Raw genomic sequence first — 18,204 nt, 5'->3', positions numbered from 1 at the left:
GATCGACGTGTACCGGGCAGTCATGGAGCCCACCATAGCCGAGGTCATGATGGGCTACAACTGCACAGTGTTTGCGTAAGTGTTCTGGCTGTGGCTATCCTTTTTTTCCACGTCTTTCTCCAGCATGGCGCGTTGATTCACTTCCTTGGTAAGTGTTGCCAATGGAATTAAATCTGATTGGCAGTGTCCGGGAACTTTACCAACACTGCGGTTTGTCAGTTTTCCTCTTTCACACAGTGACACAAATAGTCCACTAGCTTGGGCAAGGTTCTGCTGCCTGGTGTTGCATAAGTTAGTTGCCAGGCTTGGTGCGGGCCAGTTGCTTTTACAAAACCGCGTTGGTGTAGCTCTAGACTCTGGCTCTTCACAGAGTGATGCTTCAAGAGTGATGCTAGCAAATCATTGAGCACAGCGAAGTGGCACGGTGTAGGCTACTGTCCCTCCAGTGACACGAGTCAACCACTGACACTGGAAAATCCTTCACCTTAGCTTAGCCCTCTAGCATTAGCGCAGACCAAAGGGGGGAGAAGATTGTTAAATACTCGTTTACTCGGAAAGCTTGTTTGCTCGAGCACGTGACGGTTAATTACTTGGAGATGGTTTTGTAGCGCTCGGTTGCGGTTTGTTTCAGAGAGCGCTGAATGAGGCAGGACCTAGAGTAGTTTTCATGTAAACATAGCTGGCTACATGAGCACACAAAACCATGTGCACATGAGCACCGCGTTGACAACTATTTTCTACTAAGGCTTCCTGGGTGCTGCTATAATCCCCTCCAAGGCGCTGTAAATATGTGTGACCCCCCAAAAATGCATTGCTGAGGCAAGGACATCAGCCTTTGTACTCCTGTGCAAGTCTGCCCCCTCTTTCCGTTTGCTAGTAGAGGGCTCATGCAAGGATCGTGGCAGCCAACACAAACTTGTGAAACAGGTGGCGGTTGGTTGTTTACACGAAAACCAAAGGCACGTTTCACGTGCAGTGGAGCTACTGGCACTTTAAAATTGACTTTAAATATGTTTTAAGGTATATTATCCATCCATATTGTGTAGATGATGCGTGTGTGTCCACACAAATCTATCCCCAAGTTATCTTGCCTTCAAAATTTTATGTCTGTACTCTAAGAAAAAAAGCCTTATGAGTGTCGTCCACAATTGATTTCCAGGTAGGCTTGTCCAATTGGATTACACACGTAACTCGAATAGTGTGCTATGCTTGTACCTGGCCTAGGCCCCAAATGCAAAGCTGCTAGATTTCCTGCAAAGCCCACACACATTGCATTTTTGCTTTGTTTCCACTTGTCACCTGTGTGTTCTTTTCCTCTCTCGGTGTAAATTTGCCGGTAAAAGTTCAATTTTTTTTCTGCTTCCGTACTATCGGTAGCCTGCGGTGTCATTGTAACCTGTTGTGACCTCTCAATTTTAAAATTTCAGATACGGTCAAACAGGTACCGGCAAGACCTTCACCATGGAAGGCGACAGGTCGAACGTGAACTTGGGCTGGGCCGACGACCCCTTGGCTGGCATCATCCCACGCACACTGCAGCAACTGTTTGAAGAGCTTCAGTCGCAGGATCTTGAGTTTACGATCAAGGTATCCTTCCTCGAGTTGTACAATGAGGAGCTCTTTGACCTTCTCAGTGCTCACGAGGACACTTCAAGGATGAAGATCTACGAGGACTCTTCCAGAAAGGTGTGTCTTCTGTGTGTTGCTTCGCAGTTGCCATTTGCCAACGCTGCTCATTGCCATTTGGTTCAAGCAGAGTAACGCTGCAATAATGCCGATGTACTGATTCTTATACATTCTTGCATGGCTGCATTCTTTATTTCTTGATTCGATTGCTCCTTCCTACTAGGGGAAACTATACAGCAACATCAGCTGCTGTTCCTTGAAGTGCGTACAAAGCCTTGTCACTCTGCTATAGTACTCGCTACATTGTTTTACGTGGCGCAAAACATGGTCTTGATCATGGCCTCCTCTACACTTGGCACAACAATAGGAGAGCGCCGCTGGCAGAGTTACGCGGCTCCGCCGCTATACGTGCTGGGGGTGCCAACGATGGCTGGTCGACCTCTCAAATTTATTTCAAAATTTTATATATTATTGCCTGATGAGTGGAAAGAAGAGATCCGCAATTTGTTTTGCCGCCGAAATATTTTTCGAACCACAGGAAATCGATAACGATGAAGAGGTGGAGTGGAGTGCTCATCCGCTCTGCTGTTTTGGCCAACTTTCGTTATGAATTGCACAAAATATATTAGTTAGGTAGCTGAAATTTATTTACCTAAATATATGCATGTTTTTGCTTCTGCTCAGGTATTTTTAGTTTTTATGTGTAGTGTAGATGATTTTATAAACCTCAAAAATGGCCCAATCGGCAAAATTTTCTTTACTTTGAAAGTCTTTATCTCAAAAAAGCCTTTTAGCAGAGCGACAAAAATTCTGCATTACATTTTTCGCATGCTTATCTACCAAACTGCAAAATCTTGTATTTATATAACTTTTCAGTAAAGAGATATGATCGGGCTAAGTTCAAGAAAACACCGAACAATGAAAACTTCTGACGACAATTTAAAAAAAAAAACCATTTTTAAATTTCTTAAACTTTGTCCACTTATTCTCCTCCACATCAGCTTTCACAATCATTAAAAACATGTTGCATAATGTCGTTGCACTAATAGTTACGGCCCCTCCAATGAGACCCTTAGGCAAGGATGGGCAATTCCGACTTCTTGCCCAGCAAGTGTATAAAATGCAGGCAGGATTGAATTTCTTTTTATTAAAAGGTCAGCAGGTACCTAAAAAGGTGTCGCCGGCACTGAAGACGTTAATTTGAAATTATTTGGTCACTGCAGCGGCCACGAGCGCGGAGCTACCGAGTAGGCGCGTGCGCACTGCCTCTCTGGCTACTCCATCTAGGAAGAAGGAATAGGAAGAACGAATAAAAGAGTGAGCCGATGCCAGTTGTCGAAGGTGGGCGCATCCCTAGTGCAGGATTATATAGGCCCAAGCAAACGGCTTGGCCCTGGTCACAAGACATTTCTGATCTTCAAGGCTTGAGCTTGCAAGCTGGGCCTCCCACCACTTGACATTGGGTCACGTGATAGGCGGCAACAATGGGTTGTGCCCATACTCCCATACTATACCGTAGTGGTTATTGGTTGCAGAAGCTAGCTTGTGGGATACATGAAATACACGAGGGCTCGGTGAGGGAATGTGCTAGTCTCCTCTGAAAACATCAAACTGGCATGTTTCATCTTGGAGAAACAAATTTATAGTTTTCTTTGCGTCTCTGTAATTTAGGCTGTTTTCAGCCGAGCATTGAGCCAGTGTTGCTCCTTTATGTAGACAGATGAGCGGCTGTAGTGGCACAGTGCTTTCTGTGCTTGGCTGCTCGCCTGAAAGATGCAGGTTCGATGCAGGTTGGGTGGCGCTGTGCGCCAGTGAAAATAGACTCGGCCTAGTTGACCTACCTTACCTGTTCTTACCTGTATTTCTTTTTATCTATCTACCCACAAGGTAATGCGGCCCCACGTTGGGCCATTACAGTGCTCATTATTAAATTTAGTTCTGTATAATTTCGCCAGTGACAAAGTAGGGTGTCTAATTAGTTTCTAGGTGGAAACGAGAGACGTCAACAAGGTTTGAAAAGGTAGCATATGTAGCTGAAGCCGCTCGACGCGACAGAGACTTTTCACACGTAAAAAGACTGTTCTTCTCACTTCACCCCAAGAGTGAATCATCCCTGAAGTAGCCACAAATGTCGGAATGATTGAAAAGAGTCTGTTAAACGAACAATACTACATAGCGTCAAATTGTTTCTCCGGCAATGTGCAGGTTCGATCCCAGTCGCATGGTTCTCATTTTGATGGCGGCGAAGTAATAATAATAATTGTTGAGGGTTTTACGTCCCAAAATCGTGGTATGATTATGTGGGACGCTGTAGGGGAGGGCTCTGGAAATTTGGACCACCTGGGGTTCTTTAACGTGCACCTAAATCTAAACAAGTGGGCCTCTAGCATTTCGCCTCCGTTAGATGGCAGTGCTAGATGCCAGTGTACTGTGCAATTTCATTGAACATTAAAGATCTCCATTTGGTTGAAATTACTCCCATACTGCCAATTAATGTCCAATACAGCATATGTCATAGCCTGAGCTGCTTTGGTACATTAAATCTTAGAAACCAACCGACCATGTAAACCAGATATGTGTGACTATTGGTATTAACATCTAAATGTTTACCTACAGGAGGCGTAGCATTATAATTGTTCAGCTTGGCATGATATTCTGCTTCTAGCATGGGAATTTCTTGCCAGAGAGTTCACTGCTCCTGCTCCTACTTTCAGGGCTCCGTCATTATCCAGGGCCTCGAGGAGATCACGGTGCACAACCGTGAAGAAGTGTTCTTCATCCTCCAGAAGGGCGCAGCAAAACGTCAAACTGCTGCTACACTCCTCAACGCAACGTCTTCACGCAGCCACACAGTTTTCTCTGTCACGGTTCACATCCGTGAGACAACGGATGATGGCGAGGAGCTAGTAAAAACTGGCAAACTCAATCTTGTGAGTAATGGTGCGATCTATTTTTAACATCAGCAAGCTTTCTCGCATATGCTGTTAACTTGCTTCCTTCACTGTCGACATTAACAATCCCAAATCTCGCCTCTAAGCTCTGTGTTATCAGTTGTCTACCATAATGAATTGGTTCCAATCGTCTGTGCAGCTGTTGCCTTTTGCCTTTCTGTCAGACCATCTCATCGTAACAGTCACATAGTTCTTTCTTGTTTATCTGTCTTATCAGTTTCTATTTCCTGCATTGATTAGTTTTTGATCCCATTTCACACCAAGGTTGACCTTGCGGGGAGTGAGAACATTGGCCGCTCTGGGGCCATTGACAGGAGAGCTCGTGAAGCAGGCAAGTTCCTTGTTTTTCAGAGACTTGTGCCATTTCATTTACCAGAGCCACACTCCCCACATTTTATTGGGTTCTGTGGACTTGCTCAGTTTTTCATCAATGCTTGCTATGGCAGCTTTGCAGGTACGGCATTGCGCTGCTATGGGCGAAGTTTCGGGTTCATTTTCCAGCCACATTACGATGGGTGCTCAAAATAATTTAGCCCTCACTATGACGTGCCTCATAACTGTATTGTGACTCTGGTACATAACACCCCAGAATTTAAGTTTAATTAATTTTATTAAATTTTAAGTTTAAGTGGCATAGATAAAGGGTGCAGATGGCACTGCATTTTTATTAGTAATGCAATCCAGATTTTCCTGTGTACAAACAAATGAATAATCCTACAAAGATATTTCACATATAACAGTCTTGTGTTTTCTATGCACTTACTTTGCATTATCCCAGTTTACATAAATACCTTCAGCACTTGGCACGCACTCTTTTACTAGGCAAGCATGTACGTTAGATAGTTCATGATCTGGTGTCTTATTGCCATTTGCATGACTTTCGCAGGCAACATCAACCAGTCTCTCCTGACACTGGGTCGCGTCATAACTGCTCTGGTTGACAAGGCACCACATGTTCCATACAGGTATTTGTGGCCCATCGATGGTGTTTCTATTTATGCTGCCTGTCTTTGTGCACGGTATGCACAATCTTGTGGGAGTTCTGTATCTGGTGGTGCCTTGTGCAAATGTGCCAAGAATGCAACATGATTGTTTAAGCGTTGCACACCCAGTATCTTCAAAAAAGACCTTTAACTCGCATTGTCTCAGCTGTTGGTAAAACTGAGCTAACAGCAGGTGCTGATAAGAAAATAGTGTTGGTTGTAAAATGTTCAATGTGCAACTCTAGGACATCATTAATAAAATGCAGATGTATGTCCGATGAGACGGGCACTCATGCAAGCTTTAAAGGGACACCTAAGTGAAATATTAAATTGCTTTGGAGAGCCTTATTCCTTCAGAACTCTATTGTCATTACTTTTTCCTTTTTGGGCAATTCTTAGTACAAGAAATGGTCAAGGTTTTGATTTTGAACTTCACAGCGAAACTTAAGCATGTGAATGTCAGTGCAGGAATTTTAGTCCTTTCTTGTATTTTGACCTCATGTTAAAACATTGGGTTTCTCGGAACAATGTAAACAGTCTTTAATGATAAACGCTTAAGTAGACCTTAGCAGACGCCGCCAAACATCTATGACCACGTGGCGAGCTGGTATGGGAGCTTCGAGATGACGTCGTTGCCTGCATTTACTTTTCGTGTGTGTTCTCCCTCGGTTACCAAGAATCTTCCCATGGTCAGGGTGGTGCTTTCGGTATTTCAGAATTGCAGTTGACTAATACGGGAAATGTTTTTCTCTTTAGTGTTCCTTTAAAAGAATAAGTGCTATTTTCTTTCGAATTCCCAGTGTTACGAATTTTGGTGCCCTTATGTAAGTAATCTGATTGTTTCCCTCTCGTTGCAGAGAAAGCAAGCTGACTCGGCTTTTGCAGGACTCTCTGGGTGGTCGCACAAAGACTTCCATCATTGCAACCATCTCGCCCGACATGACTAATCTGGACGAGACATTGAGCACCTTGGACTATGCTCATCGTGCCAAGAACATCACCAACCGTCCAGAGGTCAACCAAAAGATGACCAAGCGGGCACTCATCAAGGCAAGGCTGGCACTGCTCCACTTTTGGACTTAATCTACAAGATGCTTTCCGTTTCTTTATGGTGCTTACTTTAAGGGGGGAAGAGGGTTTTTAAAAATCAAGATTCCCTTTACCAAATTTAATGAAACTGCACAGTTTTGTTAAGTTTTCTTTGCTGATTCCAAATATGCAATTATTCTTCAAATATGTCCATTAGTTCCAAAGTTAATTAAAATTAATTAGCATTGTTTCCGGGAACAATGGAGCAAGAACTACTCATCGAAATCTTGCTTTAGGCACATAGCCGGATACTAGGAAACATAAGCTTCAAAAGGGTAGGAATACTTTTTTGATGTGCAAGCTACAGTGAAATCTCGGTATAAGGAACTTCAGGGGACCGCGGAAAAATGTTCGTTATTCTGAAAGGTCGTTATAGTGAAAGCCCAAAAATTTACCATAACAATAGAATTTCAGTAACGCAAACGTCCTACCTTTGCAACGGTACGTCCTTGAACTCGTTTCTCACAACAATGCACACGTGAACGTCAGACAAGGCACGTTTATTTGAAATAGTCCGTGATCATTTTTTGATGGGTGCAGCACAAACTCTGCGTCACGAACGATTCTAGACCGTCCGCATTTTTATCCGCCGCTTCGGTCGCTGTTCCGCTTTTTTCTATGAATATGCGGAGTTTCCTCAAGTAGTCCAACGCATCTGTGGCCGACACGGACTCGTCGCGATCTTCGGGTGCTACCGTGACATCGTCGTCCATGTCATCGCTGCAATCCTTTAAGGCCCAACTGCATGCACGCGAGTTTTGAGCGACGGCCGACAGGATTTGGTGTCGCGGAGGGCCATGCATCGCCGTCGCTTGTCGCAGGGGTGCAATCGCGAAACGATGCTATTTCCGATTCCACACGGCTGGCTGATCGCGCTGATAACGCGAACGGACCGTCGTTCTGACCACTGGCCAAGCGCGAAAAGCACGAAAGGCATCCCAGGTTTCTGGAAAGCCAGAAAACATCGCTTGTCGCCCGGAAGTGAGCATGACGATATCCAACAACATGGCAGCATCTCTGACCCTTGCTTCGGTTGCAATTTGCTCGTGATGCTTCCAATCGGCGCGTACTTCAAGGAATGCAAGTTATAGACTACCTTCTTTACAGCCCCATCTCACGCGGAGAGCGAGGCAGCGGCCGTATTTTGTCGTTATTTATGATCGACGGTTCGTTTTGATGTTTCGGTGGTAGCTTGCTGCAATGTCAACATCGTCGTCGTGTGAGGTAGCCCTTCTCCCTGCGAAGCAACGATGTGAGGCGCTGCGGCTTTTCTTAAACGTTCTATGACAGCAAGAGGAAACGTTGTCGAGATGCGCCTCGTGGACTAACCCCAACATAACGCAGTTTGCAAAGTGCGACGTAGCGTAGGCAGCGTACGCTTCCGGGCGCCCCATGGGATCACAGCAGATACTACTGCCGTGGTTAAACATAAGATTGCGAAAAAAGGAAGTCCCGAAACGCTTTTATGGCATCTTTATCTCAAACAAGACATTAATAAATTTGGCATGTTGTCATTCATCTACTCTGTAATTCTTTTTCGTAATTTGCCTGCGTGCGCGCAATAGTTTTCAATCGAGCAGCGCGACGGAGCCCGTTTGTCGCAGCCGCCTTCGCTCGTAAGCCGCGCGCTATGCACGCAGTTGGGCCTTTACAAAACCTGATGCGTTGTCGCCCTCCGCAACCATTCCGCAACGAAGGGAAAAAAAAAAAAAGTTCTCCGCCCGCGTCTTTCTCCTCCCGTGCCATCTCAGGTTTTAGCGGGAGGGCATCCGCTCTTCGCGCTGCGTCGTCTGCTACCTTACAGCTCCGACTGCCATGACCGATACACTGAAATCGAAGAATCCTCGCATTTCGGGATATAAGTTCGTAGTACTGAGGTGTTGTTAAGATTACACGGGAATTAAATAACGGTCGTTATTCTGAAATGTTCGTTATTCTGAAGTTCGTAGTAGTGAAATATTTTTACATTGAAACTATGAGCAGTCGGCACGGGATTTCTTAAAAGTTCGTTAATTTGAAATGTTCGTTAATGTGGTGTTCGTTGTAACGAGATTTGACTGTATTAAAAATTATACAGCATATCAAAGCTTTCTGTTCAACTAGGGTGGCGATGCGGGCTTGTTGGTTCATCGTACTTGAGAAAGAGGTAGTGCCCTTAATTCTTAATAGTTTGCACATCAAAAAAGTATTCCTACCCTTTTGAAGCTTATGTTTCCTAGTATCCGACTATGTGCCTAAAGCAAGATTTCGATGAGTAGTTCCCGCAAACAATGCTAATTAATTTTAATTAACTTTGGAACTAATGAACATATTTGAAGAATAATTGCATATTTGGAATCAGCAAAGTAAACTAAACAAGACTGTGCAGTTTCATTAAATTTGGTAAAGGGAATCTTGATGATTTTTAAAAACCCTCTTCCCCCCCTTAACACTTTCCTGTCCATGCCTATGCCCATCGATAGCCCACTATTGATGCTTTTCAACTTAAAATTTTGCCGCGTTAGAAGTGCTTACGGACAGCTAACGTGGTCCATCGTATAAAACAGGCACTATTTTTTTAGTTCCACTGTGTCGTTTACTTTTTCCGCCGCAGAGAGAGCTTTGAACTGCCTTTTAAGCCGAGAGGGCCAAACGCTCGTAGCTTCAAAGATGGCGTCGACATCGCGCGCACCTACCTCTCGGAAACGGCAAATTTTGACCGATTCCGACGAGTACGATTCATAATTTTTTTATGATGGCAGCAGCGAAGACTTGAAAGATGATTTTGACTTATCGGAGAGCAGCACAGATCGCGAAAGTGTGTCGAACAGCCATGGAACATCAACAGGTATCCACCGGTAACTTTCATTTCGATCTCCGAACCAAGTGGTCGCGCCGCGCTCCGTTCTAAAGATATCCGGCGTGTTCTAAAGGTCACAGCTGTTACCTCAGGGTGCCAACACCGTTTGGGCAGTACGGCTTGCTGGCGTCTGCTCAACTAGTGGAGTTTAGCGCGACAAGGCGACCCGTAGTGCACGTCCTCATTGCGCTCCATAGTGCCGCGCGGCATTTCGTCTGACCTGTCAATTTGTTCGTGTCGTTCTTTGCCTAAAAAATAATCACCGAGGCGCGAGACACAACTAGTGAATATGCATGGATGTATACTCTTGAGCCAAAAATGGAACAGAAAATGAATGTTTTCTACAAGACATGCTGCGCAAACCTGTGCTTCACCACATCACGTAACTGCATTGTGCAGTGGCACTATAGCAACTTGGGCTAACGTTTTCTTTTGTATTTAAATAACAGACGCACATAGAATGCTTATACTATGGTGGCTAGAGGGGGAAGTGTGACGGGCGCTGCATCCCCGCCGTGGGAGAGGGATGCGTGGAACGCAATGAAAGTTCTGGCTGCCGCAAGGGGCGCTGGTGTAGTAGTAGGTGCTCGCCGCGCTTGCTTTGGCTCGTTCGTTCTCTCTGTGCTATGCCATCACCTTGTTCAAATGCCTCGCCTTCGCTGTCGTCGTTTGTTTACCCTCCACTGTACCCACGTATTCTGCGAACCATGCTGTCAAATCGCGCAAGTACATGATTCGTCCTGGCTGTAAAGGCGGGCATAGATCGTGCTCGGAGAGGCTTTCGCTCTTTAAAGCCCTGAAGGATCTCCCGAGGCGAGAGCAATGAGCTCGAAATATCAAGCAGACTGACAAAGAGCTGGCGAGGGACAGCGTTGTTTGCGAGCAACACTTCAACGTGAGTTTCATCGAAAGGATATACCAACACATTATAAACGGTGAGGTTGTTGAGATACCCCGCGTTTGTCAGAAGACGCTGTGCCTACGGTGTTCCCGGACGCACCGAAGTACCGTATTTACTCGCATAATGATCGTACTCGCGTAATGATCGCACCCCGAACTTGCCGCAGCGATATGTCGTGTGCGAAGTCTAGCTGATGATCATCATGTTTACCATCTGTCGAACGTTACGTAAATAACTCTTCAAGACTCACCAAGTGAACTGCACGCACCAAACAGATTCCTAATTTTTGCCCACCGTTGGCGGAAGCGTGCTGTCTTAGGATAGCAGTAAAGACAAATGCCGTAGTTTTCACCACATGCCCGCCATGTGTTTCTACGTCTGTGGCAGCTGAACGCGCCCATCTCTGTTTCTCTCCTTTAAACATGGCTATGCTGTTGCTGCAAATTTACCGATTTAAACGCAGTGATTCCACTCCTGCGCCAAAGTGCGCCAAATTGTATTTAGTGCGCCATCCTGATAATATCGACGAAAATTGCGCCAAACTGCGCCAAAGTCTCTGGTTTCGGGGCGTCTATCACCGGCAATCGCACGGCTGGCGCGTCAGAACATGTGCAGCTTGATCTTGGGGCTGCCAAAGTCGCAACCATGGACCAAGAATTATTCCACTGAATAAATAGCGCTCGCGCGTGCGTCTCGAGTAAGCCACGATGCCATGCACGGTGCCGACGCAGCTTCTTTTTCTGCAAGTCGGCTCGACAGCAAAACGCGCTCTCCGCAGAGGCTCGTGACATCTATAGGCTTATCGGTAGCGAGGAAGTGCGACGGCGATTCATCGGCGGACGTCGTCTGTTCTAGAAACGCCGCTGATAGCTTGTTTCATGCGTCGCACGGCACGTAAGGAAAGCAATGTTCAGTAATAACTACATGTGTGCTGCTAAAATGTCTGTCATCTTCTGTTTCCGGACATCGCGGAATGAAATCTGGGATCGCTAGCAGTAGATATATGGGACAATATCGAATTTTCCTTGCTTCGCGTCTATGGAAGAGCACGCGAACGGTGGAAACTCGTTCACACTTTTCCTCAGATGTACTTTATCCATGGATCTTCATTCGGAAGAGCTTTTTCGTAATTGCTTATATCAGCACGTCCAAGTTTGTAATCACTCTGCGGTAAATACCTCCTAAAAGGCCCTGCCCTTTCGAGCTCACGTGCTAGGGTTCCAATTCGAATTTTTTGCTTGCTTTTTAAAAATGACATCTCATTAATAAAAGCATATCTCCTGGTAGGAGCAGCCGCAAGTGCGCAGCTGTCAGTAGCGGGCCCGTCGCTGACGGCCCACAGTGAAGCGGCTACCCCATGTTACACGTCCGCCCCTCGCTTTCGGGGGTCAATAGCTGACGGTTAAAAGAACTCAGTTTCGCTTAAGGGCGAAGCAATGAATGCGATACCAACAAATTGTATTGTTAAACGAAGTAAGGCTAGCAGCTAACTCTTTTGGATCCGATCTCGCGTAACTCAACAAAACACTGGTTTAAGGGACTATGACCGCTCCAGGAACCGAAGCGTTTTCTTGCTCTGAGTGAGTTCTCTAAACACGAAGTAAGCGTTGACAGCGCAGCAAGTTTACGAGCAGTCTCCTGATGCCTCGAGATAGCGCGCGCGCAAGCGACTGCGCCCTTCGAACGATGTGGTCCCCTCCCTCCCCCCTTCCGCTGCCCTGGCGTCCTTTCATTCTCCTTACGAAAGACGGGCGGGGCGTTTCCTGTCTGTTTGATGAGCAATCGACGGCAGGCCCACACGCGGCAAGATGTTATCTCATGCGCTGTCCGTGCGACGGAGACAGACGGCCGGCTAGTTTAATCTCCGCTTCAGCCGCGTTCGTCGCCAGCGCTCGCGAGCTTTTACCTGCGGCTAGAATGCGCATGGTGATGTTATTAATTTGGTCTTTATACAGAAAATTACGGCAATGGCGACGGCAAAAATCCGCGGAGAGTGTCCATATAATTGCTATTGCAGGGGTCAATGTACGGGTCGATCGAGAAGAAAAAGAACCTGGCTTTCGCCTTGGAGTTTTCTTAGGGGAAGGCATTAGTGATAGTTTGGCTCTTTGGCATTGAGGCACTGCTGTACATCACGTCGTTTGTCTACAATATCTGCTGATAACCACATAGATGTATTTAGAGTGTTATTTCATGAAGTGCAATTTTATTGATCCGGTATTCTGTTTATTTGCTAGTGTCGAAAATAATCGCTGATGAGGTTAATCCAGAACACTCAACTGCATGAGCCCTTATTTCTTTTTTTTTAGCGAGTGAAATATGGAGTTCTCCTGAGATGATTTTTTCCATGAGATTTGCAATGAATCGAAATATTTCTAGCCTTCATAAGAGCACCATAGTAATATTCCGGTGCTTGAATGTTATTCAAATATGCTTCTGTAGTGCACTCCAGGATGTAAAATTCGCTGCTCCAGAGTGCTCCCAGATGCAAAATTATCTGCTCCAAAGTGCTCCAAAATGGAAATTTTGCTGCTCCAAAAATGGCTCCAAATCAGAAGTCCTCGGTAGCATCACTGTAAACGAAATAATTCATTATTTCGACGGAAGAAACTGTTCTGACGCGCATGACCCACTCACGACCTCCATGACTTACGAGAAAAAACGCTTTCGCTTAGCTCCGCCAGCCGCCATGTTTGTTTTGATCACGTGGTTTTGATATCCCGCAGTGTTAAGGCCCAACCGGCCCAACCGCATGCACGCGATTTTCGAGCGACGGAGACGAGTGACAGGATTTGCTGTCGCGGAGGGCCATCTATCGCCGTCGCTTGTCACGTCGCAGGTTTTTGGGAAACCAGAAAAAATCGCTTGTCGCCCGGAAGTGAGTGTGACGATTTCCAGCAACATGGCAGCATCCCTGATCGTCGCTTTTGCTTCGGTTGCAATTTGCTCTTGATGCTTCCAATCGGCGCGTACTTCAAGGAAAGCAAGTTATGGACTACCTTCTTTACAGCCCCATCTCGCGTGGAGAGCGAGGCAGCGGCCGTATTTTGTCGTTAATTTTGATCGACGGTTCGTTTTGATGTTTCGGTGGTAGCTTGCTGCATTTGTGGTAGCTTGCTGCAATGTCAACAGCGTCGTCGTGTGAGGTAGCCCTTCTCCTTGCGAAGCAGCGATGTGAGGCGCTGCGGCTTTTCTTAAACATTTCATGACAGCAAGAGGAAACATTGTCGAGATGCGCCTCGTGGGCTTGTTTGAGTGCCGGCTCACGATGGGGCGATACGCGAGTTTTACTGCCGCGTTTAAGCTGAAGGCGGTTACGCGCTCGAGCATGGCAACCGCGCTGCCGGCAGGCATTTCGGCGTCGACAAAATCAGAATTAGGTATTGGAAAAATCGGCGTGAGAAGCTCATAGCTACCAACAGCACGCGCCGGGCTTTCCGCGAAACCAAAACTGGCAAGAGCAAAACTGCGCTCGACGGAACGGAAGGTAACCTTCTGTGGGACTGTGATGACACTGCCGGTTCCGACAGGGAATCGAGCGGCGATGACACTGACGCCAGTGACACTTCAAACTCTGAATGAAAGTTAGGGGGTCAGTGAATGAAAAAAATAGGGCAATATGCAATGCATGTAGTTCCTGCGTAATGTGTGCGTTTATTACAAAGGTAAGCCTTACTCTACTTTTATTTTTGGTTATGTTCAAGATAGCTATCGTAAGAATTCCGATACGCGACTTGTTTGCGTTTTCGGTGCTCAAAATATTTCGCGGAAAATTTACCCCGCGTAATGATCGCACCCCGAAATTTGCGTCAATTTAAAAAAAAAAAAGTGCGACCATTATGCGAGTAAATACGGTACTTTACCAAAAAAAAATAAAAAAGAAAAGCAGACAGGAGTGTCCAAAGGGAGCGCCAAAAACACTTGAAGTTGAGGAGGGTCAAGTAATTTGACCTCTTAATGTGATGTGGAAGTATGTGATAACAAATGCCTCACATAAGTATGGGATGACAAATGTGTGATAAATAAACATGTTTTACCATTTCCCTTGCGTGTATTTAGTATGCATCTAAAGCCATAAGTTAACAGAAATCATTGGTCCTTGTATAGATAGAACTATCGCTAAAATCGTAAAATAAAATGTGCAGTATCAAAGAGCCTCCAGCTGCAGCATTCCGATTCCCACTTCAATTTTCTCAAGGAAAAAGAGCCGGAAAATGTAAATGCTTTGAACATTTCACGCTCAAGAGAAACCCCTACAATGCAGAGGAGATGAAGGGGGGAGGCGGTGCGGACTAAGAGAGAGAAAAAAAAACTCTGCACTGCAGCCAATACTCGCTATGAACGATTGTAAACAGTTTACGTACTTTTCACCATGAGGAAACAAGACTTTAAAGTCAGCTGAGCTATGCAGCCGAGCAAATGGTTTAGTTCAACTGAAGCAGCCTATAAATACGGTAAAAGCAGTGCAAAAGGAACACGATAATAGGAACGACAGGACCAGCGCTGAACAGTTCAGCGCCTGTCCTGTGTCATTCTTTTTCTCGTGTTGCCGTCTTCCTGCGCTGCTTTTACCATGAAAATGAACCAACTAGCCCAGTTTTTGCACTGTTCCAGATTAAACATGTCAAAGCAAACCGATATTAAACATTTAAATATGAAAACCTGGAGGCACGCCAGTTCGGTCTGCTTTAAAAGCATTCTTGGTTTTCTTTTTTTTTTCCTCTTAACACTGTTATGAACTTGAACACATGCTTCTTAGCGAAACAAACACGTAGTGCCTTTAGCAGCATGGGCGCGGGGTATAAGCGATGATTAGAAACAAGTGAAACTAACGTTTAGTGGCCATATGCAAAGCAGGCAAATGCCGCCGCAAGCACCTACGGCGCAGGTAGCGCCACCTGGTGTGACCGCCATCTTTCATTGGGAATTCGTACAGCCCTCCGCTCTCGCCCGTCACACTTCCCCCTCTAGCCACCATATTTTGGATATTGGTATTTTGGATATGACATTTGTGGTAAAAACGTATATTCTGAAATTTTTAATGTTCACTTGGTGCAAAGCAGCATTGATTTATTTACAGTGTGTTCTCGTTTTTGTTAAAAATTTTCCCGTTTTTTTTTTTTTCTTGCAAACTTTTTTGGAATGTTTGCTTTAAATTTAACGCCATTAGAAAGCACATTCCTTGTTCTACAGATTAGTACCATATATTGTAGGATAAATAATTTTGCGTGGCAGTATATAAATTGTTAACTAGAGCACCCAAAAATGGCCTATTTTTCAGCGGACAGTAAAGTGTTAAGCTAATAGGTCTGTCTGTTGTGCCCTATGCTGTGTTTTCCTGTTTCTTCAGCTTTACAACATACCTCAATAGTGTTGCCTGGTCATTTCCTCTTGCAGTTTCATGCAGGATGCTGCTCCTTCAGAGCTGTCTTAATTCTTGATTGATTTTTTAACTTCGAGTTTATGTGTATTTATACTCCGATTTAATATATGTAGTTATTTGCCTAGTACAACGTGTAGTTTTTAAAATATGAAACATTTCGCACGCCTTCTTCGGTGCAAGATTTTTCCCTAACTGGGAGTTTAGCTGGATTGAGAGTAACTGAAGAGCTAAACTGGAATGAGAACTGTTAACAATAAATCCAAAATGCTCTGAACATTCGTGAGCGAAATTGCAGCTTGATGTCTACTAGCTCGCAAATGTTCAGCATACCATAACCTTCGTTCAATTTGGTTTGGAACACCCATTCTTGCGCTATCTAGATTTTGGCTATCAGTCAGTCAAGTTGACACAGGGAAAAGCTGGTGTTCACCAGGCACCTCATAGAGCTTGGCGAAACTTACGCACAATAGGACTTTTTGTGTTGCATAGTTACCACCGCTGCCATGAGATGCCCCCACATTGTGGTGGTGTACTTGTCGTCATACTGAAAGTGTCGGCACATTCAAAGGAGCAAAAAAAAAAAATAGAGAAAATGCTCGGGTCATGATGCACCTTGAGATAGCTTTTTGCTTCTTTGTCATTCCTCCCTGCCTAGCTTTCCAGCGCGCCTTACCGAATGAAAGAGTAAAAGAGCTCCGAGTGTGCGACGAATCCCTCAAACTTGAAGGATTCGAAGAAATTTTGCAGCAGGTGGTTTGTGAGGCAATAAACTACTACTGAGGTCATTCTGGTATACTGGTAGCCCTTTTATCAGTTAGCAGTGATGTACACTAGGACACAGCTGAACCCTTTTATAAGAGGCACATACCTGGGAGTAGTTGTCCCTTATAGGAGGTGTCTCTTAGGGGTTCAACTGTACTTCCCTGCTGTATTCTGACTTGTGAAGCCAATGTAAGCAAACAGTGCACTTAATCTAGGACAAAAAGGCAAACTTCACATGACTTTGTCCTTGTTTCAAGTGCGCCGTTTGCTTATACATTTACCGTAAATCAATGCCAACTTGCCCAATTCTCAGTCCTCCTCTTGTGAAGCAAATGGTATGCGAGGAATTCAAAATGTGTTGTTTCTGTAATGGGAAGTGGTCTGCCTTTCTTCTCTCAATAATCAAAATGTTTGTGCTTCTGCTTTACTGTAACAGGAGTACACAGAGGAGATTGAGCGTCTTCGAAGGGACCTGGCTGCAACCAGAGACAAGAATGGCGTCTTTGTGGACCAGGAGAACTACAGGTAGGCACCTTTTTTAAGTGCAAAGCACTTCCGAGGCCTGGCTTGTCGTCCACCGTCTCGTGTCGCCTGATCGCGCAGTGGTCAATACAGTTAATGGAGGTCTAAAACAAGGCTGACAATGCTCAAAACCAGTGCAAAATAAACTAATAAGGTCTAAAATAATATAAACCGCAGAAATAACCAAGAATTAATCTCAATAATTTACCTAAAATTGTGAAAAAGACTCTTCTGAAGCATCCGGCTGATAACCCGGGCAGCGCAAGAGAGGGTGCCAGCACCTCGGCAGGTGCGTGATTGTCAAGGGAATCGCTCGGTTGCCCGTGTTGTGCACTACCTCAGGTTTCATGGTAGTGGAGCTGCATTATGCGTGGGATTTAGAGCTACGCCAAGATCTACACAAGAACTACATTAGCACTACATTAACCACAGAAATTTGTTTTTCTACACTGCTGTAGCATCTTGGACATTTTTTGCCTCTTCTGTCTGTAATGGTACATTGAAATTTTGATAAATATAATGAACCAGGCGACTCTCAAACTCAAATACATTCTGGTGACTTGGGCAACCTACCTTTGCCCACAGTAAATCATTGAACTTATTATTTTTTTTTCACACAACACCCATGGGAATAAACAATGTACACGATGCACAATCTTGTGTAAATAAAAATTGCTATTGCAAAAAGCTGTAACACGAGTTTGTGAGCCTTCCCAGTGACTGGTGAAGCTAGGCAATGCAAAATTACAGTCGGGGGTAATTTTACAGCAAAGCTGTTGAGCTTTTCATTATGCCATGTGGCGACACCAGAAAACTATCATCATGAACCAGCATGCGCTGTCTTCGTCCTCTTCGTCTTCCGCTTCACTTCCAGAATACGTGCACAGATTTGTCGGGCGTGGAATGCAGGCGCAAAAAAGAGAGCAAGCATAGCCATGCATAGTACAGCAAAGGGTTGGAAAGGGAAGTGAGAGTGAGGAGGGTAAGGAGGTGAGTCATAGCATAGTCACGTATATGGCAGGGTGTGGGAAAGGGAAGTCGAGATGTGGAGGAGGGCAACGCTACCACCTCTGCTGCTTCCTCAGTCTTTGCACCACTAGTGCGTAGCTGCCCCAATTTTATTATTTTTCTGTTGAAGTACATGTGCT

General features: G+C 45.1%; 1 protein-coding gene across 1 annotated transcript in view; it reads left to right on the top strand.

Annotated features, from left to right (window-relative positions):
• The window catches only part of LOC119396873 (kinesin-like protein KIF11), a 55,879-nt gene that overhangs the window by 680 nt on the left and 36,995 nt on the right, over window positions 1-18,204 (top strand). Inside the window, exons 3-9 of the mRNA XM_049416651.1 lie at window positions 2-75; window positions 1,428-1,686; window positions 4,341-4,556; window positions 4,842-4,908; window positions 5,464-5,542; window positions 6,418-6,610; window positions 16,971-17,059. Coding sequence (XP_049272608.1) covers window positions 2-75; window positions 1,428-1,686; window positions 4,341-4,556; window positions 4,842-4,908; window positions 5,464-5,542; window positions 6,418-6,610; window positions 16,971-17,059 — 977 coding nt within the window. The remainder of the gene's footprint in view (window position 1; window positions 76-1,427; window positions 1,687-4,340; window positions 4,557-4,841; window positions 4,909-5,463; window positions 5,543-6,417; window positions 6,611-16,970; window positions 17,060-18,204) is intronic.

This window comes from Rhipicephalus sanguineus, chromosome 6 (genome assembly GCF_013339695.2).
Source record: "Rhipicephalus sanguineus isolate Rsan-2018 chromosome 6, BIME_Rsan_1.4, whole genome shotgun sequence".
NCBI lineage: Eukaryota > Metazoa > Arthropoda > Arachnida > Ixodida > Ixodidae > Rhipicephalus > Rhipicephalus sanguineus.
This window is presented reverse-complemented; position numbering and strand designations above follow the sequence as displayed.